This window comes from Paroedura picta, chromosome 12 (assembly GCF_049243985.1).
Source record: "Paroedura picta isolate Pp20150507F chromosome 12, Ppicta_v3.0, whole genome shotgun sequence".
Classification (NCBI taxonomy): Eukaryota; Metazoa; Chordata; class Lepidosauria; order Squamata; family Gekkonidae; genus Paroedura; species Paroedura picta.
This window is the reverse complement of record NC_135380.1, coordinates 20,192,310-20,218,215: the sequence shown is the minus strand read 5'-3', so window position 1 is coordinate 20,218,215 and position 25,906 is coordinate 20,192,310. Positions and strand designations below refer to the sequence as shown.

The 25,906-nt window shown below is 45.9% G+C and overlaps 1 protein-coding gene across 3 annotated transcripts; it reads right to left on the bottom strand.

Moving 5' to 3' along the window:
• Nucleotides 1–1,078: 1,078 nt before the first annotated feature.
• On the bottom strand, nt 1,079–25,906 carry LOC143822218 (tumor necrosis factor receptor superfamily member 10B-like). 3 transcript variants are annotated; one of them, XM_077307136.1, is made up of 10 exons: nt 25,654–25,906; nt 11,778–11,898; nt 10,154–10,285; nt 9,177–9,291; nt 7,978–8,081; nt 7,581–7,685; nt 6,783–6,823; nt 5,983–6,114; nt 5,585–5,654; nt 1,079–4,861 (listed from the first exon to the last, which is right to left on the bottom strand). In XM_077307136.1, exons 1-10 carry the CDS (start codon nt 25,705–25,707, stop codon nt 4,563–4,565), a joined length of 1,173 nt encoding a protein of 390 aa, XP_077163251.1. In that variant the 5' UTR covers nt 25,708–25,906; the 3' UTR covers nt 1,079–4,562. The 3 variants fall into 3 exon arrangements, with proteins under 3 accessions (XP_077163251.1, XP_077163250.1, XP_077163252.1); XM_077307135.1 differs by having other exon boundaries at nt 5,983–6,132; nt 25,654–25,904; XM_077307137.1 differs by lacking the exon at nt 5,983–6,114 and having other exon boundaries at nt 25,654–25,904.

The following is a 25,906-nucleotide window of genomic DNA, read 5'->3' as shown; positions in this document are numbered from 1 at the left end:
CTCAGATGGACCTGCTTGGGGCCAGGTTAAGATGGTAGGAAGAAGTCTGTTCCATCCATGTACTGTTTGGACGTTTTGGATGCTGCTGCTTTGGAAGGAGTAGGAAACCCCAGCCGTTGACACTCCTGTTTTGTTTTTTAAATGAAAGAAACCAATACACAACAATTTGGATTTTAATGTGGAAGGTTCAAGTTGTTAATAAATGATATTTTAAAAAAAAGATGGCTGTGGTCCTTTTGTGATTTGGCAGAAGGGGATGAGGCTAGGTACCCCCTAGAGGAGAATTCATTCCCAACCATGCGGCTGAGAGGGCAAGGCCAGCAAAGCATCCTTTGTAGGTCCATTAGAAGTTTTGAGTAGTAGTGGGTACCACCACAAAATGGATGCCTGGGAGGGGCATTCAGATAATGGGGGGCTAAGAGTCCAGCATCTTCCTGAGATGTAGGCAGCTGTTTCTGGATGGATGTTCCTTGCAGTTAACAGGTATTGCCTTTTGAAGCATCTATTCCAGTAAACTGAAGGGAAGCCCTGCTTCTTTTAGGAAAACACCCTTTGAAGAAGTAAATGGATGCCACATGATGGATTGCTAAGCCACAGTCTAGCACAAGATGACATGTTTGGGGAATTACTAATTTTAACCTAACAAATCACAAGGCTTTCAATGAAATCTTTTAACTAATATGAAAAGCCTAAAACAAAGTTCTTGACAATGCTTTCTTGCCTTTTTTTGCATACTTGGATTTATGATCTCTATCCCATCCTCATGGATTGTGGTATATCAGTAAACAAACAGAAAATAACATGGAATTTCACTTGACTATTTTACCTCTTTTGGAATACAGTTTGTATATTTACGAGCTATGCTTTACTGTGCACATTTTAAAAAATCTTTATAACAGCTCCAGTAACATACATAGCATTTCACAGAGCTTCAAAACGAATACCTAAGAGATCTTACAATCTAACTTTGGAATTTTTGATAAAATTGAAGAAATATGAGCCAGTTACAAACACTTCGGGTTTCTTAACAACTCTCGAGATCCCGTTTTGTGAAAAATACACCTTGTTCGCTTTCAAATTCTTCAAACATAATTTATTTGGAATAAAAAACCTTTAATGACTTAAGAAATAAATATACAAAACATAATGGCTTGGAACTAAATATACAGCATAACCAGTACTGTACAACAAACAAAACATTGAACAAAACTTTTTCAACAGGACTACTCAATTGTCCAAATTACTATTATGCTACAGTTCTATTACACTGGGAGAATACTTCCATAGCCTTTGGCCCCCGTGTTTAATCTCTGCCCTCTCAAGCTAGTTCTGGGACAGACCAACCTATTCAAGAAGAGAGAGCCAGTGCAGCACAGCAGTTAAGCCAGGATTTGGGAGACCCGGGTTCAAATCTTGGCTGGGTGGTATTGGGTCACTCACTCCTAGTCTAGTTGCCCCCAGGATTCTTAGATAAGGATTAAAAGGAGGACAGTTCAATAACAAATGTCACATCTGGTATCCTTGGGGAGAAAGATGTGTGAAGATATGAATAAATAATTGGTCTGATGTAGTATAGGATAGCTTATATTACAAAACATTCTGTGGTTAACACTGCAAGCTGGGGGAGCAAGACGGGGTTTAAATAAGGCTGCAACAAGACCCAAAAGATTTAGCTGCAAGCCCCACACCTGTTTTTAACAAGACAACCGGGAGATGCTCAGCCTAACTTAACTGATGAGACTGAAACAGGAATGAAAGACCAATGGCCAGAGTAATATCTCCAGCTTCAAGCCCACAGTCAAAAAGACTCTGCTGGTAAGAAATTTAAGGTTCCTGCCTGTTAAAGGAAATGGGCTGAAACTTGAGTAAACCAGTCTGAGCTTTTTTTCAAGAAAAAACATGATGCAAGCCCGAGGGGCAAGGAGAGGGGCCTGAGGGGAAGATGGCTGTCAAGAACTGGCTGAGAGCTGAAAAGGCACCACTGGGGCTTGCAGAAGTCAGGGTAGTCCTCCTATCAGACAACCTCAAGGTTTAATATTGACAATGGAGAACCCTGAGAAGGAGGGCCTAGAACCAAGGCACTCCAATTTATTAACTGAACGGTACAAAAAGCCCTGTTCCAAGATGGCGTGCAATCCAATTGGCACTTCCCATGAACCCTCTGAGGAAGACACAAGAGCTTCAGTTCTGTACCGTTAAGTGCAATCCTGTTTTTATTGTCGAGTTTTCTGTGCAGTCCCACAAGGGAGAGTGGCAAGTTTGCTTAGCCGAAAAAGTGGGTATGAACTTTTAACAAGGTTGTAATGGACCACGGTCATGGACCACTAGGCCTACAGCAGCATCACTTTGGGAGTCCCCATCAATGCTGTGGCGTCTGATAAATGCAGATGGTGTTGACCAGTTGGCTGCTCTGTTTTCTGCCACAGCGTGGTTTAAACTGGGCTACAGAAATCGTCCAATCTAGGATCTGCCTGCCATGGGGTGCGATCTCCTTGCAGGACACAGATCCTGGGACTGGCTTCTTCTGCAGAATAGTTTAAACCGGACTGCAGGAAAAGCAAGCCAGCCTTAGGATCGAGCTGGCTTTTTAAACCGGTATTTTTTTTTCTTGGGCCTACTGGACCTAAACAAATGCAGGGTTTCAAAGAAACCCCACAGATCCCTATATTGTACTGGTATTGGGATCCAGGATTCAGAAAAGCCAACATTTGTTCAGATCTGATAGGCCCGAACTGAGAAATATCATTCTGATTTTTTTTTTAATTGCAGACCTTTATAGGGGATACAAGCACCAATAACCTGAAGAGTCAGTAATGGAAAGAGAAAGGCACTTGCACAGGGGCACAGATCAGCTACTGGCCTATAAGGCAGACAATTTCAGTCTGGCCTGCCCTTCTTCCGAGGAACTCTGAGTAGCCTCTATGGGGGCTCCCTGGCCCACCTTAAAAAGAGAAAACTCCTACCACAGTGTTATTTTGTGCTTTCCAGAGATTGAACCCAGGCCTCCTTTGTCCAGTTCTATCCTCTCCACCACATTTGCTCTCTTCACCCCTTCAGAGAGCTGGGCAGAAGCAGAAATGAAGGTTCAGAAACAGAAGACTCCAGAAGTAACAGGACTCTGAGACAGAGAAACATTCAGCCACCCTCAAAACAGGCAGTGCACGCAGCCATTAAAGACCTCGTTTCTTTGGGGCTCACTCCAAGGAAAGTTGCTTTACAATGGCTGCCTTGAAGCTTAGTGAAATACTGTTACACAAAAGGAGGAATGCTATTTAACAAATTAAACAAGGAAGCACACATAAAAAATAAATACACTTTAAACCTAACGTTTAAAAAAGTTGCAATATGTCATCTCACATAGTTTGTAATACTCCTATGATCTTCCAATTTATTGGCACAAAGCTTTAAAATGTATCCAATAAATGAGACACATCTCTTAGCTATGCCCTAAAAGGAAATTTATACCGACTTCCAAAGTGCATAAAGATCGTGTAGAAAGAGGAAAAAAACGGAAGAAATACAGTTATTCCTAGGGATTGCAGGAATACACTGAATGAAGTTTCAACTACGGAACTGCATGTCCTGAGAATTTCTGCTTTCATACAATCTAGTTTCTAGAAATTATAGCAGGAAAAAAAATTAATTGGAAGGGTACGCTCAATAGGTCTAGCAAGCTCAGAAGCCAGGGGATACCTGGACGTTTTTTAAAAAGGCAGCAGGAAAAGCTGCCTGGCCAACCAAATGCGACTAAGAATCTGTTAGATTTGTATTACAGAATTTCAAGTGATGATTTGAGAAAGACAAATCATCTCATGTACTTTATATGTGTACTAACATCTCCAACAAACTAACGTTGCCGGCAAAAGAAAAGCCAATGCAACTAGCTAGCTTTTTAAAGTCCCTCTTTGAAATTGCTCTCATACCTGACCCAGCAGCAGGATCCTTAAGCACTGACATTCAAAGTTCCCACTCCCAAGTCAACACTGGCAAAAATTAAAAGGAGCCAAATGCCTAAGTAGAGGAGGGCTGGCATGCCCAAAGATCCTTTGTTCACAGCAAGTATAAGAGGCAGGTTCTAGTTTTTAGGTACCACAAAAAAAAAATCATTTTCTAAAATGAAGAAAAATGGGTACCATTTTCCAGTGGAAAGGCTCAGAGCGGCAGGGTATTTCTGAGTGCAAACAGCTAGTTCAAAGAGGTTTTAAAAGGCAGAGATGCACACTGTATGTGTGTATTCTACACCAGGGAAGGAAATAGCACTGCCTTGTGGCAAGAATCTGGATCCCTGAGGTTGGCAGCATCCAGTCAGTATGAACCACCGATAAGCATTCGCTATCCCTTAAAATTCCTGGAAAAAAACGCGCAGTCAGCAGTTCAGTTTTCTGCCTGGCTAGGAGGTATTGGCAGCCAACATTCCAGAAAAAGAGGTCCTGGCACCAATGAACAGCAATAAATTATGCATGGATTCAAAAGATAATAAATTGACACTCTCCCAAAGAAATCCAATGTAGGCAAGTGTTTCGCAGACCAGGTCTGTAAAGAGGCATCCCTGCCTTTAGGATTCATTCTTCATAGACATAAAGCTTCCCAGAGATTAAGACTTCCCTTATTTTTTGCTCAACCCCCTTAAGATTCACAGCTGGGTCACAGAGAGTCGTCAGCAAGGTATCTAAAGATGCTTTCTTCCCATTCTTCTCCAGCCACGTCCGAAGCATAAGGAAGTGCTGCTCGCTCACATCACCTTTGGCGTTCATTTTGGCAATGTCAATCTCATTCTCTGTTAACCCAAGGGCTATCATGTAGGGACGCCACTTGGTGAGGGGCACCATTGCCACAATATGAATGAATGATAGACGCAGAGCTAGAAGGAGAGGAGACAAAATGCTGCATGAATGCTGTAATTCTGCAGGAGTCCAAGCAGAAACAAATAATGTGGTATTGGGTACAGAATGCACATTTTTTTATAGCTCATTTCACAACAACAACAAAATCCTTACACCTTGTACTTCTATGTTCAAAAACTTGATTAACCTCTGAAGGCAAAGTCTGAACACCATTCCCAGGGACTGGGGTTGGGAGTTTCAAAGCGCTATCAAGTGGGGTGGGCCGGAGACAGACCATCCCTGGTGAAGACATGCTAGATCTCTGAAAGACCCTGCCTCAAAAATGCTCATTTTACCCATTACAGCTGTCCCTGACCTGGCCACTGGCATGCACGCTCTGGTAGCATCCAGGTTGGACTCCTGTAGGGGACACCCATGTTGTCCAGAAGCTTCAACTGCTGTGAAATGCAGGAGCAAAACTAATCACCACCTAAAGGAACAACCATCTCCAACCATCCAGAATAGCCCAAGCTTCTTATGCGGCTCCTGTCATGGAAATCAACTCTTTCAAAGCTGGAGATAGCGAAATCTGCAGCAGGTGGATGCCTGGCAAGCCTAGAAAGAGGCCCCAAGTTGGTTTCATGGTGAGTTCAACTCAGGTCTTTGACTATCAAGAAGCAATTTATCTAGCACCAACAGGCACGCAGGGCAATGATGGCCAGTGTGTTCAAACTGAGGTGCAAGATCTGAAGAACACCTACCTTCTTCCGGATCCTTCTCATTTGTAGGAACCAGTATCCTCCTCTCCTCTTCTATGGGCACTGGACACTCCTACACAAGTCAGAAAACAGACAAACCATACAGCTTAATAAGATATCACATGGAAGAGTATGCATGGGGGTGATGCACTAGATGAGCTCTGCCACACATTGTTGCTACCTAACTCTACAAAGAAACTAATTCTAGACAGAAACTGAACAGGAGAGGTTAAAACAAGCAATTGGTACCCATGTACCAATCTATCTGTAATTTAATTAGCAACATCAGCACCACCATCCTTTGTTCTAAGGAGCCCCAGATTCATCCTAGGCATGCAAGTTTGATTTTGTCCTGATTTTGAGACGCAATCACTGCATATTCAAAACAAGCTTCCAGTTACCCTCTCTTGCAAAGGAATTGTTTCATCAGGCTGCCTGGTTGCACTGGGGCCGGGGTGCCTTTGGGATGCCAGGTCTACTTGTGTATTCCGGTCATTGTCTTCACTCTCCGGTTGTCCATGAGTGAATTTTGTCTGCAGCCACAGGAGAGTCTTGTAATGAGTACAAAACATACATTAGCCCATGCCCACATACACACACACACACACACGTTAGTAGTTGCCCACACTGAGATGGAAGGGGGGCAACCGAAACACAATACCAAGCAGTTGGTTGGAGAGGCAACAAGAAGCCCCCTCCTGGACAATGGCATTCTATCAGTTATCCAAGGATAGCAGATATGAGAATCATCAACTCATCTTCTTGCTCGGGGGCTGCTGTTAAGTTTTTTGTTTTTGTAAATATCACATTGATACTTGTAAACTGCCTCGATGGTCATTTGTTTGAAAGACAATGTATAAACTGTCAAAAGAGAGAAGGCCATGGTAGCAGAGACAAGGAGGACGAGTATGGAAGGGAAGCTAGAAAGAGAAAGAAGCAAAATGCAGTAAAATGGAAGGGAAAGAAGCCTAGGTAGCTTGGAGGTAAGCGGTGGAAGGGGAGGCTAGGTGGGAACGAAGGAAGCCGGGAAAAAGGGAGATAGAGGCTGTGAAAGGGGAAGGAAGGAGGGGAACTGTGGGGAGAAGAACCAGGGTGAGGGGGTGAGATCCCCCTTCTTGTAAGTCCTCTCACTGGTCCATCACACATTAGCAGTTCATTTCTACCTTCTGCAAGCAGATGGAAGCAGATCCCATTTACTCACCTTGAAGTGGATCGAGTTTGCTCTAGTTCTTGTTGCGTTGCCTGCAAGAGTGGGCAGAATGCCATTAGTAAATTTCAGCCTGAAATGCCCAGATCAGGGCTAGAAAAACCGTTTCAGTCAACTAGCCAAGAGCAGGGGTTGCCACTTTCCCACCCATCCTGATCAAGCCCAGCATTCCCAAGTTTCTGGTGCAGGAGGACCCTCCCTCCCCAAGGTCAGAATGCCTGCACCTTCACCCTCATCAAGGCAACAGGGATGGGAAGGCCATGCCTGATAGGCCCCTTGTTGTGCCAGAGAAGCTACATCAAATTATCAGTGGGATCTGGGTTCCTGCAGAGACCACCAAGGTGCTACAAGTTGTGCATGAAATTGCTGCCCTTTTGCACATGCAATTCAATGTGGCAATGCCGTTAGCTTCAGTGACTTTAAAGCAGGCATTACACAAGCTTATGGATAAAGCTATCAATAACTACTATCACAAATGTTAAATTTAGCCATCACTGTTAAGTCATGCCGACTGAACGCGAGATGTTGGGCGTGGCACATTGGGTCCAGCTGCCATTTCTGCTGACGGAATGGGATTTTCTTCCCTCTCCCACCCTGCCACAGCCCCAAACCTGAGCACACCCAAGAACAAAATGAACAAAAAGCGGTGGTGAAAATTGCCTCCATTAGATCCAACGTACTATTCACAAGCTTTCCAGGACCCCACGACTCCAGTTTTATGACTGTGCCCTGGCTACTGGCAACTGAGAAAGTTGTCTCTCCAATATTTACGGTAGAAACACCATCCCTTACCTCTAAAACAGCACCGGAGCTTGTTTCTGTACTTGTATGTCAGGAAACCGATGGCCACAAGGATGATGGCAGCAACTACCAAAACTACAGTAACAGTTTCGGAATCTCCAAAGAAAGATAAAACATAATTAGGTAAAGACAATAGTGAAGTTGTAACTGGGATTCAGTACCATAATAGCAAAATTGGGCTACTTTTGGAGCAGTGCTGAAAGGGACACTGCCTCTCCTGCCCACTAGGGTGGCCAAACTGTGGCTCTCCAGATGTACGTGGACTACAATTCCCATGGGCCCTTGGGGCCCATGGGAATTGTAGTCCACGGACATCTGGAGCCACAGTTTGACTACCCTTGTAAGATGCACGCACGCACACACACACACACACACACAAAAAACCTACTGTTCTTTCCTGGTGAAGGAGTTGGAGAGCTTGTTGGGATTGGCACACACTGTATGTCACTTTGTGGGGTACAAGGCTGTGCCATCTGTTCTCCATCAGGACACCTAGGTGACAGGGGAGGGGGGAAATGACTTTCACCAACTGATCTACAAGAAATTCAGATTCTATATGTATCCCCAAGAAGCGACCCTTCAGGAGCAACATATTCAGAATACATAATATGATATAGCCCCCTTAGGTAGCCAGATAAACACCATTATGAGGCCACCAGAGGAATAGTTTGCTCTTTAGCAACTGATCTGGAATTAAGACCCCCGGGTTCCCCTTGCTGTTAGGATGCTCCTTGTAGGTTTAATCACCTCTCTTATTTGCCTTCCATAAGATAGCCTTCCTAAGACTGTACCATTTCAAGCGGAGACAGAAGAAACAAAATACCTTATAATATCGTCTCACGTACAAAGCCCCACGTTCTAATGTCGAGAAGAAAAAGCTCTGGGCCCATTCTGCACACATAGGATAATGCACTTTCAACGTGATTTGGCAGCTGGATTTTCCTGTGTAGAACAGGAAAATCTACTTCTAAAGGGCATTGAGCGTGCATTATTTGTTGTGTGCAGACTAGGCCCTGGTCTTTCTCCTTGAAATGCTACCTCTTGTCTCTTTAAAATAACAAAAACGAGAAGAAGGAGATTCAAGAATGTAACCTGTTGTACGGCCCTAGGATTGCAGTGTGCATTTTTTTCCTGAATGTACACTTCTGTCCATGTACGCTGCAGTTAGTCCTATGCACCTTGCCCAAGTAAGCTGTGTTAAGAACTGCTGTAAATCAGGGAATGTGGGGCTGTGGTATAAGAAAAGCAGAGAGCTCTCTGGATATCCCACAGACCTTCCCCTTTTGTACTTGAGAAGAGGTCTCATATTTGCATACAAGGATCTGTAAAATGCTGGTTAGCCTGTGCCAAGGGCATAGAACTGAGAGGCCATCTGGATGGGGGTCAGCGGTACCTCACTGCCTTATCTGCAATTGCCTACAGATGCACATGATACTTTGCACAATAAATCCTCTCTATTCTTCCCCCAATCTCTGTTTTATTCTGGTTGCAAAGATCCCAGATATGGTAAATTCTTCCTAACACTTCTTATTACTGGAACAAAGAAGGTCAAACTTGTGTTTCTAAAAAGCATCATTTTGCACTGACCTGGGCTTACACCTTTGGCATGTTTCACATGCCTGGTCAGGGGAACAAAAGGTGCCACTCTTGCAGGCGCATTCAGCATTACTGGTTCTAGTGCATGACTTCAGCGTCACTTGATCTGGAAAGGCAATCACACTTAGGATAGCAAAATTCCACTCATTCAGTCTCCAGTGAATCAACACAACACGCTTAATGTGGCTTTTGTATAACTTGGGCTGTGCATACATGGCAATTTGGCAAGCGTGTCTGTGTGTGTGGGAGGAACACCAGTACAAAAACTCCATGTCCTGTGAATCTTGGCTTTCAGTTTAAAAAAGAAAGTGAGATTCTAGTCCTTATGCCTGATGTATCTCAGAAAGTCAAAAGAATGATTGAATTAGATTCTCGGTGCTTGGGAGGATAGGTCTTGCTGCCAAAGTGCCTGCCCTGTCCAAGACTAGCAAAAGCAGAATAAAAATATGCAAAACAAAGCAACTGGCACAAATGCAGAATGAAGAATCATGTTTTGCGTGGAGTTAATCCTATTGTGAGTAGAACAAACCTAAGAGTCTTTAGCATCTTTCTCTGCGAGGTTTCAGTTTTGTGCAGTCACTGAAATATGCAAAGCTGCTTTATTCTGAGTGAACACACTGTCCTCTCAAGGTTTGTATTATCTATCCTGACTGGCAGCAAGTCACCAGGGTCTCAGGTTAAAGTCTTTCACATCCCCTTTTACCTGAACCTTTTTACTGGAGATCCCAGTGACTGAACCTGAGGCCTCTTCCCTGTAAACAGGTGCTCTACCATGGAGCCATGGCCCTCAAACAAGCCCCTTCCTCTCTGCAGGCCAGCTTGTTCCAACTATTACAGCTGTTGGTTGATTTTAAGCACAACTCAAGGCTACCCCTAAAAGATGGGAGCCTTTCTCCCTGTTATTTGTACACCACCCTGATCCTGGGAAGACAGTCTAAAAATCTAATAAACTAAACCGTGCTACATACCTAGATGTCTGCAGATTTTGCAGGGGGGACATGCATGGAGTGAATTCAAGTGTGTGGTGAACGTATCATTGTTGCAGGGTTTGCAACTGGATTCTGTCCCTGTTGTCTTGCAAGGACTAAAGACGTAAGAACCTGCAAGAAAGCAAACGTATAGGAAAGCATGAAGTGCTGGCTGAAGGAGTGGCTTCCTCTTACTGCTTCCCCCCAAGTACAAGGTTTCCTTGGCATGTAGCAACTACCATCAGTTGGCAGATTTATTATAAAATGCACATTCAGAAGATTGAAAACATTAAAACCAATGAATCGGAGTCTGTGCAATATTGCACGTACAGTCTCAATGACTGCACATGATATAACCACTGACCGAACGCATGTTAACCCAGAAAATCTCCACAAGGGGTCGAAGAAAATATGTGCACTCATATAATGATACAATATTACAGTATTACAATAAGACCTAGTTGGTGGCATAAGAATAATAAAATGTGACACTCCCAACAATATATATCATGATAATCATTCCAGACGCGGAGCTCACAATTAAAAATCAAAGTCAAGGTTCTGTCCTGAGTGAGCAGACAGTGGTAGTCAAACTGCAGCCCTCCAGATGTCCATGGACTACAATTCTCATGAGCCCCTGCCAGCAAATGCTGGCAGGGGCTCATGGGAATTGTAGTCCATGGACATCTAGAGGGCTGCATTACCTTACCCCTAGCATGACCCATGTCCAACCATTGAGACTGTGCATGCAATATTGCACTAATTCTTTGGTTTTAGTTGGTATTACCTTTTTAAATCTATTCTGTAGCTCAACCTTTGGGCTCCTGACTTGTTTGCTCAGGTTGGGTTTCCTTTTTTCTTTTAATTTAGATGTTGGGGTAGAACAGGGTTGGGGTTTTTTTAGTAAAGTATTGGGGATCAGGAGCTTGGATTTATCTGCTTCAACTACTAACATGTCCTAAGCTGACTGGCTCTTCTAGGAAGGGACAGTCAAGGGACAGTCTTCCGCCCTCAAGCTTCCTGGAAGGAATGGCAAGTGAATACAGTGGCATACATCTAGCTACTGCTGTGTTCTGCTTATCTCTTACATTTTCACCCTGCCCCTCCTTCAAAGGACTCAGGGCACTGTTATGTGGACCCCCACAATTTATCCTCCCAACAGCCATACTGAGCCATATTGGGAGGGCAGTATATAAATTTAATAAATAAATAACAAGCCTGGTGAGATGTTTAAGCTGAGAAAATGTGACTGGCCAAAGGTCACCCAACAAGTTTCGTGCAAGTAGAAGTTACGCTTTCCCACGTGCACAAGATCTACTACTTATTTAGCTACTGGATATTCGATAAAGATACTGAAAATTCCAAGTAAGCGTCAGGTTCAGTACCTATGCACAACTCACATGTTGAGGAATGTAAACAGCAAATATATAGCAAAGGATTCCTTGTGCTGCATCTTGCGTACACAGAAAGGTGGCTCAGGACACACCATGTATAACTGAGCTCAATGGGCCAACATGAGGGTGTTTAATTCAGGCTTCAGCAAAGACCTTGATGCCTGTGGAAATCTAAAGGATGCAAACCCTGGAGACCTAACAAAGTCCGAGAGATCTGGGGAACATGGTACCTGCAGGGCACATCTTGCAGAGGAGCCCTTCGTGTAGGTAGAAATCACTCTCTTCACCACTTAGATTTGCGGTCACAAGAGTAGAATTCTTCTGGTAGAGACTCAAGGCGTTGGTGTTGTACTGGGAGAAGAATAGAGTGAGAGTGAAAAAAATTAGTCTGAAAGCTTTTTGCCTAAGCAGCAAATGTGTACTAGAAAGTGATGATGATGATCATTCCATCTCCCAATGGTTCCTGGGCTCAAGCAAGGACTGGTTCAATACCCAAGCAACAGCTGCATGGGAGGAGGGTATTTGGGTTGGCAAAATGTGTCAAGCTGGGCCTGGTTCTGGGTCTCCCCTTCCTGCTGGAAAGACTCAGTTCTGTTCTGGGTTGCAGAAAAAGATCTCTAACATGGACCTAGCCAGCTTCTGTTGAGCACTGTCTGTTGGATCCCTGTCATTCTTTTGCAACCTAATCTGTTCTGCAGCATTATGGTGGAGGGCAAAATGGAATTGCCCAGTGAATATCATTGTTGATCTCCTTGAAGGAAGAACTTGAAACATATATACACACCATTTAAAAACATGTCCTATTTGATAGAACTGCAAAGCTCAGTTTATCTTTTTAAAGAAACCTTCTTGTAGTGCGGTCACTTTCTTACTGCCCTCCATACTGGCACTGGAGGTGCCAACTCAAAATTAGGAACTTCCCAGAGATATAAAGAAGGAGGAGGTTTTCATATGCCACTTTTCTCTACCCAAAGGAGGCTCAAAGTGACTTACATTCCCTTTCCTCTCCCCACAACAGACAGCAGGTGAGGCTGAGAGAGCCCTGATATCACTGCTCGGTCAGAACAGCTTTATCAGTGCCATGGCGAGCCCAAGGTCACCCAGCTGGCTGCATGTGGGGGAGTGCAGAATAGAACCCGGTTTGCCAGATTAGAAGTCCGCACTCCTAACCACTACACCAAAATGGCTCTTTGGGAGGGAAGACTGGAGAGGGAAGGGAAGGAACCTTGGTGGGGCATAAGGGTATAGCGTCTAGTCTCTCAAGTATCCATTTTGTTGTTAGTCTCAAATGGTCTGGAAATCAGCTATAATTCTGAACGGTCTCCTGGCTCTGCTTGGAGGTTGGCAACCCTAACTGGCTCAGATCAGCTTGCTTTCACTGCTGACATTACTGGCACCAATGATGGTGGTGTAAGCCTTCTCATCCCGGGACACCCCCAAGCATCTAACAATTATTAATCATGGCTAATAAGAAGTGTCCAAGCTTTTTTGAATGTTACCATCAGAACTCTACAAAGCCTGAACCTTCAGGGGGAACATGGGCACCTTGAAATTCTTCCTCAAAAGCTTTTCAGAAATCCCAGCTAGGAGGATCCCCGATTGGAACCTGCAGCTAAAAATGGCACCCATTCCCTCCTGCCTTGCATGTCAATGGATACTGAACTGAGTTAAGAAAGTAGATGGGGAAGGGAGGGGGAGAATAACTCAGGACCTGGTACAAGAGCGAGCAACAGGAAGTGACTCTGCACAGAGTGCACACAAAGTCTCACAGGGATGTGTTTCAATAAAGATTCTTCCCCATTACTTTTGCCTGACTCTCAACAAGTTACTACCCCAGCTTAAGATACGGCAACCACAGTGGAACGCAGCTAAAGCAAAGCAGCAGGAGCAACTAAAGCAGCAAGGAGCTTAGCAACATGGAGCAAGGCCTGCAGCTCCCAGCACCACAGGACTTCACTGCAGCTGATCCAAGTATGGGAGTGCTACAGAGAGGAACCAGAAACATCGAAACCAGCTTAAATTCATCAAAGAGGAAATGAAAACCGAACTAAAAAGCAGCTCGTCCCAGTTAGAACGTCACTAGCAATCTGGCAGATCCTGGAAGTAACCATGTTAGTAGCTGCAGCAGCATGGTCAAGCTGCATCTGTTTCCCCCCCCTCAGGTCGCCCCCCCCCCAGAGTCTTGAGGGCAGGAGACAGACGTTCAGAGGTGGTTTATTGGTCGTCACCCATCCAAATACTTTGACTCACTTCCGAGATTCGACAGGATCAACAGATTAGGCTGGGCTATCTTAGTGGCATCTGAATGACTAACAAGGGTTACCCCACCATAGACTTTCATGAGTCAGAACACCAGCTGCATCAAGTATACATTCCCCAACCAGTAATGTTACATTTTATTAGTCTTTTGTTTGATTTGGCGTCGGTATCCTTACAACATCTTAAGCGGGAACAGATTGACATGGTGCGACAGAATAAATAAAGATGGCTCTCTGACTTCACAACAGAAATAAAGCTATTTTAGGGTTACCATGTTTTGAAAAGCAAAGAAGAAGACACATTTCTCAACTGACTCCTTAACGGACTCCTTCAGGCAAGTGATCACTACGCCAAATCTAATTTGGTCCTGTTTTAATGTAGTTCGAGGTCATCAATCTACATTGAATTATTGGTTCAAGGTGTTAACCTAGAAATACCAAAATGTATCAGGTTATACAAATTCAGGGTTTTTAAGGTCAAATATTAGCATTTCAAGGGCAGATTCTGCTAATGTTTTTAAAGTATCGTTTTAGTGGGCTTTGTACCAAAAACATTTATTTCCCAAAATATTTTTTTCCCTCTCACCCAGTCTTTGGGTGCTTTGTTCCCTTCTTTCTTGGTTTACCTCACAAAAAGACACAATTTTTTCCTGAGCAACTCATCCAGTACTTGGCGTGGCTGCCATGAAATGGGGACTATACTCCGCAATGGAAATACTTCCGGAAACTCTTCCCACTGGCGCAAAAAGGGAAGATGTCACTTCCCACTGAAGAGCCTGTGCTGGGAATCATGGGACCTCTGTCTAAAAGCCATGGGGAATGAAGGAATTGAGTGAGATCAAACAAAAACACCTAGCTGGATCTAACCAACCTGTTAATATTCTGGTTAGCTCTTGTACGCTTCTCTCTCTCCTTGGACCATCACAATGACTTACAATTTTGTTCATATATATAACAGTTGGCCTTTGCAGATGTGCCTTGCTTAATGATAATCCTAGGGATTGTCACTTTGTTAATTATCAGCCTTCTTTTTGTTTGAGAACAAGAAGGGAAAACACACTAGCCCACTTGAATTTGTTTTGAAAGCTGTTTGTCAAACAAATTTCTTCTGCTCTACAATTACCTTCCACTTATCTCAATAGCTTAAGCACTAAACAATTACCCATCTTGTTATGGAAAGCTTCTTAGGGGTGAGGAAACCTTCACCAGCCATCCATGTGTCAAGTTCAAATTTCAGCAGGGACTGGCACTGAGCCCAGCTCTCCAGGAATTGGATTGGACTGGACCATTAACTCAAAAGGTAACTCCCATAGAATCATAGAATTGGGACTTCATGGGTCATCTAGTCCAACTTTCTGCACTATGCAGGACATGCACACAACCCTATCGCTCATCCACTGTAGCCTGCCACCCCTTTGAACCTTCACAGAATCAGCCTCTCCGTCAGATGGCTATCCAGCCTCTGTTTAAAAATTTCCAAAGATGGAGAACCCACCACCTGTTCCACTGAGAAACCGCGCTAACTGAGGAACATCTTCCGGATGTTTAGATGGAATTTATTATGAATTAATTTCATCCCATGGGTTCTGGACCATCCCTCCGGTCAAGAGAGAACAACTCTGCTCCATTCTCTATATGACAGCCTTTTAAATACTTGAAGATAGTTATCAAATCCCCTCTCAGTCACCTCCTCTCCAGCTAAACAGGCCTAGCTCCCCCAACCTTTCTTCATGTCTTGGTCTCCAAACCCCTCACCATCTTTGTTGCCCTCCTCTGGACACACTCCAGTTTGTCTACATCCCTCTTCAACTGGGGTGCCCAAAACTGAACACAGTATTCCAAGTGAAGCCGAACCAGAGCAGAGTAAAGCGGTACCATCACCTCCTGTGATCTGGACACGATACTCTGTTTGATACAGCCCAAAATCCCATTTGCTTTTTTAGCCACCGAGTCACACTGCTGACTCATGTTCAATGTATGGTTTACTAAGACTCCTAGATCTTTTTAGCACATGCTACTGCCAAGACAAGCCTCATCATATATTTGTTTTTCTTACCTAAAGGCAGAACTTTACATTTGTCCCTACTGAACTTTTTATTCAGTTTAGCCCACTTCTCGAGCCTATCAAGATCATCCTGTATTCTGTTGCTGTCTTCAGTTGTGTTTGTAACCCCTCCCAGTTTAGTATCGTCTGCAAATTTAATAAGTATCCCCTCTAATCCCTCAGCCAAATCATTTATAAATATGTTGAACAACACAGGCCCCAGCACAGATCCCTGGGGAACTCCACTTGTCACTCTTTTCCAAGAGGATGCTGAACCATTAACAAGTACCCTTTGGGTATGATTTGTAAACCAGTTATCGATCCACCTGACAGAATTAGGATCCATACCGCATTTTACCAACTTGTCAACAAGAATATCATGTGGAACCTTAAAAGGTAAGCACCGGGTCATGTCTGTCCCTTGGGGTGACGCCCTCTAGCGTTTTCATGGCAGACTCAATACGGGGTGGTTTGCCAGTGCCTTCCCCAGTCATTACCGTTTACCCCCCAGCAAGCTGGGTACTCATTTTACAGACCTCAGAAGGATGGAAGGCTGAGTCAACCTGGAGCTGGCTGCGGGGATTGAACATCTAGCCTAATGGGCAAAGCTTTCAGATTGCATGTCTGCTGCCTTACCACTCTGTGCCACAAGAGGCTCATTGTGGAACCTTATCAAATGCTTTACTGAAATCCAGATAAACTATGTTCACAGCATTCCCTTGATCCAGCAAGGTAGTCACTTTCTTGAAAAAAGAGATAAGGTTGGTCTGACATGATTTGATGCATACTTTGAAAACATGGGGGTATGGAAAATGCCCAGATTCAATTCCTGGAACAGTTGTCTTTAGGGCAGTGGTTCTCAACCTTCCTAATGCCACAACCCTTTAATACAAATCCTCATGTTGTGGTGACCCCCAACCATAAAATTAGGCGTTCTTTCACAGAAATTAAACCGAAACTGACCAATAGCGTGAAGATCCATTGTTCATTGGTTTTTTCTGGGGTTTCTCAGTTCAGTTCTGCCTCTTGTCCCACCATGCCAATCTCCCTCTTTTCTGCTGCTCCAGACAGATGCACACTCTATCTTGATCTACCCCGCAAGGAGCCCAAGGACGCTGGGCTGTGCCACCACCGGGAGTGCCTGGCGGGAGACTGTGCCGCGCTGGAGGTACTGCTGGAGCAGCTGGTGGCCAAGCGTAGGTGCCTGCAGGAGGAGCAGTGTCCCCCCACCAAGCTGCTTGCCCTGCCGCAACCCCTGTGAAAAGGTCGTTCGACTCCCAAAGGGGTCCCAACCCTCAGGTTGAGAACCACTGCTTTAGGGGCCTTAGACCCAGCTCAACATAGGAGCATCAAATGTTCAGCTAAACAACAGACTATTCCACTTATGGATTACCTGCTTATTGAAGTTCTTTTTAAAAATTTGTTTTAATTTCCATTTCATTTTCCTTAGTACACCTTTCCCAATCACTCACTCAGATGCAAGGCAGATTATACAGTATATATAAGTCAATACAGCCAACAGGAAGGGATATTTGAAAAGCAGTGCTCAGGACTGCAGAAATATGAAATCAAACAAGAAATGGGAAAGCAAGCTTAAGTATTAACATGATGTGTTAACAGATGCAGAAATTGCTCAACAGACAGTAAGCGCTATACCCAGCTGTACAGTCCAAGTTGAAACAAGGGAAAGGGGGAATTCCGAGGTACCCTGTGAATCAGAATTCATGATGACTCTGCAGAAAAAAATAAGGATTCTGAGGCAAGTGCAGCCAGTGAGGCTGGAGGGGGCAGTCTAAACCATGTCATATTCTGCCTTTGCTGTCGAAATGGCTTTCAGCACTTCTGAGCTTAGGAGGGAAGGAAAGGCTCTTGCAAAACCAACCCAGAGGAGCTCACCTGACTGTGAGAGTTCGGTGTTTCAAATATAGGATAGTAGCCTAAAGTTGCTCAAAACCTATGATGCAGCAATAAGGAATCCCTTCACTTTGCATGGAATTCCCCTGCCTTCATTACCAACCTAGAGGCAGCCCAGAACACAGAAAACTTTGCTGTGTTACTTGGACTGTAACTGACTCTGTTGAGGAAAGTTCTAGGAGAGGAGCCAGTTTGGTGCAGTGGTTAGGAGTGCGGACTTCTAATCTGGCATGCCGGGTTCGATTCTGCACTCCCCCACATGCAGCCAGCTGGGTGACCTTTGGCTCGCCACGGCACTGATAAAACTGTTCTGACCAAGCAGTGATATCAGGGCTCTCTCAGCCTCACCCACCCCACAGGGTGTCTGTTGTGGGGAGAAGAGAGGAAAGGGAAGGCGATTGTAAGCCGCTTTGAGCCTCCTTCGGGTAAAGAAAAACGGCATATAAGAACTAACTCTTCTTCTTCTTCTTCCTCTTCATTGCATACCTCTTCCTGTATTTCAGGAGCTTCTTTGCCACCAAAAGGATGAAAAGGCTGGGATTCAATCCCCCCCCCTGTTCCCCCATGTTGTCATGGGCACACACCCTTCTTGACCTATCTCAAAGGGATATTTTTGTGATAAAGCAGAGAAGGGGAGAACCATGTTGAAAGCTGCTCTGGGTCCCTCATAGGGAAGAAAGACGGGACAGGAGCATCTAAATAAGCCAAGAATCTCAATTGCCAATGTGCACCCCAGCACCGGGCAAACGTCAACAGGCTCTCCTCTCTCCTGGCATCTCTTCATGATGCAACATGCGCAGCAGCCAATTTAATACTAGGCTACAAGGACGGCACACAGACACGCCCTTCTGACTCAGCCCCTTTCCTTCCCGTTATCAAACAGTGCAGCAGCAGCAGACCCAGAAGAAATGCTTCCAGCATGAGTCATGGGTGGGGGAGTACAAAGATATCCTTCATGCACCTGATTTCTCTTGCTAGTAGCAGCTTCTCAACTGGAAAAAAAACAAAACAATGCCAAAGGTCACAGCCCTCCTACCACACACCAAAGTTGCTGGGATGGGTGGCGGCGGGGCAGACCTTGTCAGCCTGCCCAGCAACAGTGTCCTGAACTGTGGATGACTCAGCTCCTCCGAGGCCTCCTGTACATTACAGAGCTCTGTGGGCCACACCGTTTCCTTTCCTTCCCGCTAGATTTCATTGCTCAAGAGGCAAGAGGTGGCAGGGGTCAGCCCGGAACAGATGCATGGCAAAGCTGCTGTGTGGAAAAATTCAGGCCACATTCGTAGCATTGTCCAGGGACATAAGAAGAAACATGTTGGATCGGCCCAAAAGCTGTCCAAACTAGTGTTCTGGTTGGACAGCGGCCAATCAGCTACCTCTAGGAAACCCACAAATAGGTATAATGTTATGTGATCAACCCAAACTTAAAAGAGTTATGAAGCTCCGAATTTACTTCCCCTCTTGAAAGGATCAAAACCATGACTTTTTCCTACTGCAACAGACCTTCAAATCTCCTGTTTTGAGAAACCACATCATTTCTTAAGACAATCTACCCCCAATAATCTCAAACTTTCATGTTTTGACACAGTATCTGTTATGAATGTACAATCATGCCTTTTGTTTGCAACGTGTATCGAACCACCAGTGTCAAATAGGCCAGGTTCAAATTCCTTTTTGGCCATAAAGCTCACTGGGTGACCTTTGGTTAGCCCACAACAATCCTATGAAGCAGGCCAATTAAGCCAAATTGGCAGAACTGAGTCCCTAAAAAAACAAAAAAGACACGAGAGTAGAGGTCCCTAGACTCAAAGTGCAGAATTAAAATAGGAGGACCTTTTCCCCGACCAATACTACTTCTGGTGTAGTATTCTCACATGAATATTCTTCCCCAACTCACAGGGAGAAGGGCTCAACCTAAACAAAGCAGTACTCATAAAATTTGCTCCCCTGGGAAAAGGGCCTATTCAAACACCCTTGCCCATCACTCAGTAAAAACAAAAACCAGGTGACATCACCTCCAGAGAACACCTTCAACAGCCAGTGCTTCAATGAACAACATTCACTCATTCAAATGTAAATGAAGAGGAACTGGCCCTTCCATAAGAAACAGTGTGGGAGAACCCCTACGCTGGGGTGGGGGGGGGGATCTAAGTTGAAAGTGGCCGACTCAGCAGAACGATCTTGTCAACAACAGAGGGCAAAGATCACATTGTGAAGTCATCCTTCCCATTCGGGTTAATTCTTCCAGGCACAGAGAAAGCCTGATCTTAAAATAGCAGTCCTTCCCTCAATTGCTCAGGCTGATGCAACCTTCTCACCCCACCCCCACCCACCACCTCCCAGGCATTGCATCATCCCATCCAGAAGTATTTGTCTCAAACTCTTAATAAACTGCTGTGGGGGGGGGGGTTGGTTTTTGGGTGTTCAAAATCCCCTTTGCTAACAAGACGCAAGACATTATAAGCAGTTTTGTCTGGCCACGTTCACTGCAGCTGTTAGGGAAGCATTTAAAGTAAAGTGGCAACATAGTAAAAAAAAGACTGAAATATGGGAGAGTTAAAAAAAAAAGAAAAACTACCAGGTGTCAATGATTACTAGTCATTCCAATATTTATGTAAGAAAACCAGCAAGAAGGAGCAGGCTTACTTCTTACCCCTGGTGACTGTATAGAACTGGGGTAGTCAAACTGTGGCCCTCCAGATGTCCCTGGACTACAATTCCCAGAAGCCCCTGCCAGCGAATGCTGGCAGGAGCTTCTGGGAATTGTAGTCCATGGACATCTGGAGGGCCGCAGTTTGACTACCCCTGGTATAGAAAGCTGCCTCAACCACCACCACCCCTTTACCCTTTGGGCAGTAAATAAGAAGCCAGGCGTGAAGATCTCTCAATTTTCTTTTAAATCAGAGGGTAATATCTTAGTAGGGGTCTAAAGACTGGCCCAACCCCTCTCCATGGATTAGGTTCTTGGGGCCTTTCAATAGATTATCACCGCTGAAAAGGGAAACAAAAATGATCAGTAACATCTTCCTAACAAGCAAAGGATTGGATTGACTTCAGAACATACATTCATAGGATTGCACTGTAACTATTCCTTTTTTCTAAATTAAAAATCCTAACACATTTGGGGCCTTTTAGTTATAAAACAAGAGTATATGTTATGCGATCAACCAAAGTATACTCTCAGTTCAGTCCAGTTGTGTTTCTATTGGACTGCAGCTATGACAATGGAATGGATAAAGATTTGAAAGCGGCCCTTCTTCCCTCCCTCAGAAATCTCAACAGGAATGGCTGTGGACAAGTGCCTCTGCAGAATCTTCCTCTGGCCTGCACAAGGGAGCTTATCTGTCAGGGATGGATTCTTACGACTGCCCGCTTGGTTCAAATTCTCTTGTGTCAGCATATCTGAGTCATTGCAGTTTCTGACTTACTCACAACCTCCCCCATATAAAATGGGAAGCAGCTTCCCCCATTTCATCATCCCCACAATATGTGAGGAAGGCTAGGATAAGAGAATAATTGGTCCAAGGACACTCAAGTAAGCTTTATGACAAGCAAGGATTTGAAACCAGGTCTCCCTGGTCTACTCTGACAGTGTGCCTTCAAACTGGCAGACACTTCTTAGCAGATAGGCAGTATCTGCCAGAAGTGTCTGCCAGTTAAAAGTTGACAAAACAGACATTTAGGAAGCACACTTTGAGAAGAAAAGTCACTTGCCTCCCCCACTTTTTTCAAGAAGAAAGGACATATTAGGCAAGATCCTAAATGGATGAAAATGTTGTAGTCGTCCCCCCCCCCTGTCTGACCCAATGCACAGATAGGATTCGGCATGCCAAAGTGGGCGTTTTGGAAGAAGCAACCAAAATAAAATTATTTTGGGTAGGTCTGGATTTACGACGAGCCGTTACTGTAAAGTTCAAGATTGATAAGCATATTCCAGAATGGCAGCCACATCAGTTTCTTGCAGTCAAGACAATAAAATGTCTGGTGTCATCCTAAAGGCCAGCAAATATATTGTAGCAGAAAGTTTTGTGGACTAGAGGCTATTCAACAAATGCCTCTAAAGTTAGCCAATTTATATAATAAATAAGTGTACAGATACAAACAGAAGAGGGGAAGAGGAGAATGTAGCTGAAGGGAGATTTAAAAAGGTCCAGTAACCCGAGAGACAATGCCCCAAACAAGCTAGAGCAGGGGTAGTCAACCTGCAGTCCTCCAGATGTTCATGAACTACAATTCCCATGAGCCCCTGCCAGCAAACGCTGGCAGGGGCTCATGGGAATTGCAGTCCATGGACATCTGGAGGACCACAGGTTGACTACCCCTGAGCTAGAGGATAAGTTCCTGTCACGGACCACGCTCAACTGATGACTTCACCACAGGCAGTTGAAAACTGAACTTCAGGTTGAAAGTATCTCAAAACAAGTTATGTCATCCAGGCAATGTTATGACTCTCCCCAGCACTTGTCATATTATCGCGGTGGTTTCCTGAACTTGCAAAGAGACTATATTTTGTTTCACATACTGTATTTAGGATACAACAGGGTTTAAGTATCCTGAGGCATTTCTGTTGTTAACAAGCAAGGGCAGACAGACAGTATTACCAGAGGCAATTCTGGTTTTAGCCGGGTGATTTCTGCTTCTAATGCACAATAGCCATGCAATTAGAGTCTCTGTCCCAAGCAGGCCTATAGAACAGTTGGGGGGAGGGGGCAAGATTTCCACTGAAACCCATTAGATTAGCCACCTCCACTAACTTGAAATCCAAGTTAGCCAGTTTCTTTAGTTTGAAAGAAGAAGCCAAGCTCCTTATCACCCAACCACCCCACACCTGATTAACAAAGCTAGAATGGCATGTAAACAACCTAGCTAGGATATAAGATTTTACTTTATACCCTAGGAAAAGGAGGGTTAATGAGCTATTCTTAACATTTAACTTGAGACAAGTCCACAAAAAACAAAAACACCTGGAAATAGTGTTTCCTTTGGTGCTGATGGCCTGGACCTGACCTGGATAATCCAGGATAGTCAGATTTTAGAAGCCAAGGAAGGCTTGGCCCTAGTTAGAACATGGAGGGGAGACCACCAAGAAAGGCCACAGCTGCTAAGCAGAGGCAGGCAATGGCGAGTACTAACTAACCTCTGCCAGTACTAACTAACCTCTGCTAGTACTCGCTGACAACTTGAAGGCAAAAGGGAGAAAGAGAGAACTGGTAAGTTACAAAACACATCTTATCTGGAAAGGAGCCTGAGGCCAGGGCCAAATCATACCAGGAGTCCCAATCTTGGAGCTTCCAAATTTAAACCTAGGGTCATCAGGCTCACAGAGGCCAGATTCTGGGACCTTTCCCCCCTCCAATGCCATTTTCCAAACCTGAAACAGCACCAGGGAGCCAGTGTGTTAGAACGGTGTCCCTGAGTGCCATTTCAAAAAGGGTCAGAAGGCCAGGCTTTCTGGCTCAGCCCACAGACTCCCTGCTTTGCATGCAGACGCTCTAGGCTCAGTCTTATCTGATGCCTGCAAAGGATTGGCTTGGCGGTCTGCTGTATCAAAATAAAACAACATCTAGCGACACCTTAAAGACTATCAATATGCTGTTAAATACTTCTTATCTTTCATGTGCCGCTAGATTTGTTATGGGTTCAGTCAGTTTGGTGTAGTGGTTAGGAGTGCAGACTTCTAATCTGGCATGCTGGGTTCGATTCTGCGCTCCCCCACATGCAACCAGCTGGGTGATCTTGGGCTCGCCACGGCACTGATAAAACTGTTCTGACTGAGCAGTGATATCAGGGCTCTCTCAGTCTCACCCACCTCACAGGGTGTCTGTTGTGGGGAGAGGAAAGGGAAGACGAATGGAAGCCACTTTGAGCCTCCTTCGGGTAGGGAAAAGCGGCATATAAGAACCAACTTCTTATTTCCCATAAAAGCGCCTCAGGTTGGTGCCAGAGATCCGGGAGGAATCACCGCCCATCACTGAATGAAAGACGTGTCTAGGGACCTTCCAGACTAACAACACTTCTTCCGGCAGAGACTAAAATGAATCAGTCAGAGAATGCTGAGCTAGATGGATCAGTGCAGCATCTTTTGAGCTAGCAGGCCTCTCTGGCAATCGGAATACACCATAACTCCACTCTGGATTTCCTTTCAATTAAAAGTCACAAAGGATTTCCTTCACTGTGCCTTGAAGGAATGAGAAATGTGCTTAGGAAATGTGGCCACTGTTTGTTCCCTTGGGGTCACTCAGCAAATTACACCCAGCCAGTGACCAGTACAGGAATATCACACAATAATATGGCTTCCTCAGCAGTAAACGTCATGTTTAAGTTGGCACCCATTTCTCCATCCTTCACACACAGTCACCATAAAGCGAAAGGCAGCGGAGAAACACATGAAGAGGCTTTCTACTGAGTCAGCCCAGTACTGTCTTACTCTGTAGCAGCCCTCTAGGGTCTTTCCCCTTACCCATTGCTTTTGATGGGAAATGCCAGGGTCTTGACCCCCGGATCCCCCCCCCCACAAGGAATTTGCAGCCAGACTGCTCAGAAAAACAGCACCGACAAGGGGCTGGCAGTATTGCGACAGGCTTGGTAAGAAAAGCCGCTGTCCAGATCAGTCTGCCGTGCAGCAAGACTTGCAGTTCAGCCACGGAGAAGCTCCCAAGGCCAGAAAGGCAATGCGATCCACAATAGAAGAAGAGTTGGCTCTTATATGCCACTTTTCTCTACCCGAAGGAGGCTCAAAGTGGCTTACAGTTGCCTTCCCATTCCTCTCCTCACAACAGACACCCTGTGAGGTGGGTGAGGCTGAGAGAGCCCTGATTTCACTGCTTGGTCAGAACAGTTTTATCAGTGCTGTGGCGAGCCCAAGGTCACCCAGCTGGTTGCATGCGGGGGAGCACAGAATCGAACCCCGCATGTCAGATTAGAAGTCCACACTCCTAACCATTACACCAAACTGGCTGGACAGCCGAGGCTGGAGAATGTGGCTAGTGGACATCACCGCAAAACACAGGCGACTCCACCACGGCCACTCAGAGGCGAGCCCCCCGCCCCTCCTCTTCCCTGCCAGAAGGCCCAGGGTGCAATTCTGGCCCGCCCGGCACTCCTGGCAGAAGGCGCCCAACTCGCAAAGGCTGCAACGCCTCTACGGCCCGCTTCGCGCCGCTGATCTCGGCGGGCTCCTTCGACCCCACTCGCGCTGAATGATCGCGGCGGGCCAGAAGTGACACGGCCGAGGGAAATTTCAGGCTTGGCGCCTGCGGGATCGCCGCTCCCCACTCCTAAGCCCGCGGAGGCGCCCCGTCCCCGCCGTCCCGGGAGTCCCTTTTTCTCCCTGGCCTGCCTGCAGCCCCTCCATCGCCCAGGCTCCACGCACATGCCCGGGCATGTCCTCAGCGCGGAGGGGCTGCGGCAAGGCGAGCCCCTCCAGACGGACAGACCACCCCCTACTCCCCACCCCCTGTAGGAGCGGGACAAGGAGTGGCTCCGAACATCCCCGCACCCGTCCCCTCCGGACTCCGGCGTCAGAGGGATCCCATTTGGGAAGGAGGGGGGGGGAGCACGCGTCATGCGGGATTCCCCTTCCCAGGCGAGCCCTGCTGCACACTGCGGGCTGGCGCAACTTTCCCCTAACGACCACACTTGAGTCCGGCGGCACCTTGAAGACCGACCAAGAGTGCCTCGAGGCGTGAGCTTTCGAGGGCTTCTTGGCGGGCGGAAGCGTGCTCGCCCTCCAGAGCTCACGCCTCGGATAAACAAGTTGCCGCTGGACTCGAATTGTATGGCGCCACTGCAGAAGCGCGCAGCAAAAAAGGAAAGAAAGGCGCACCCCGGTGAGGGAGGGGGAAGGACCCCGTCCCGTGTGGAAAGTGGGGTGGGGGAGCTCCGACTCACCAGGGGCCCCAAAGTCACCGAGAGGGCCAAAAGCGCCCTGAGCGCCGGGGCCATGCTGCGGTTCCGGCTCGGGACCGGCTACTTGCGGCGCTTCGCTCCGGGCTGCCGGCTGGTCCCGTTGAACTTCAGCGCCACTTCGGCGGGACGGCTGCTTCCCTCGACAGAGCGGCCGGCGAAATGCTCCCTCCAGCGGCGCGGGCGCAGGCGGAGGCTGGTGGGTTCCGCCCACAGGCGGTTACAACAGGTTTAGGTG

Excerpts from the sequence above, each read along its gene's own strand:
- LOC143822218 (XM_077307135.1), bottom strand. The coding sequence starts at position 25,707 with ATGGCCCCGGCGCTCAGGGCGCTTTTGGCCCTCTCGGTGACTTTGGGG. Across the intron at positions 6,824-7,580 it reads GCTCCGGTGCTGTTTTAGAG|GCAACGCAACAAGAACTAGA; the intron begins GTAAGGGATGGT and ends CCACTCTTGCAG. Across the intron at positions 6,133-6,782 it reads CAAACTCGATCCACTTCAAG|ACTCTCCTGTGGCTGCAGAC; the intron begins GTGAGTAAATGG and ends ACTCATTACAAG.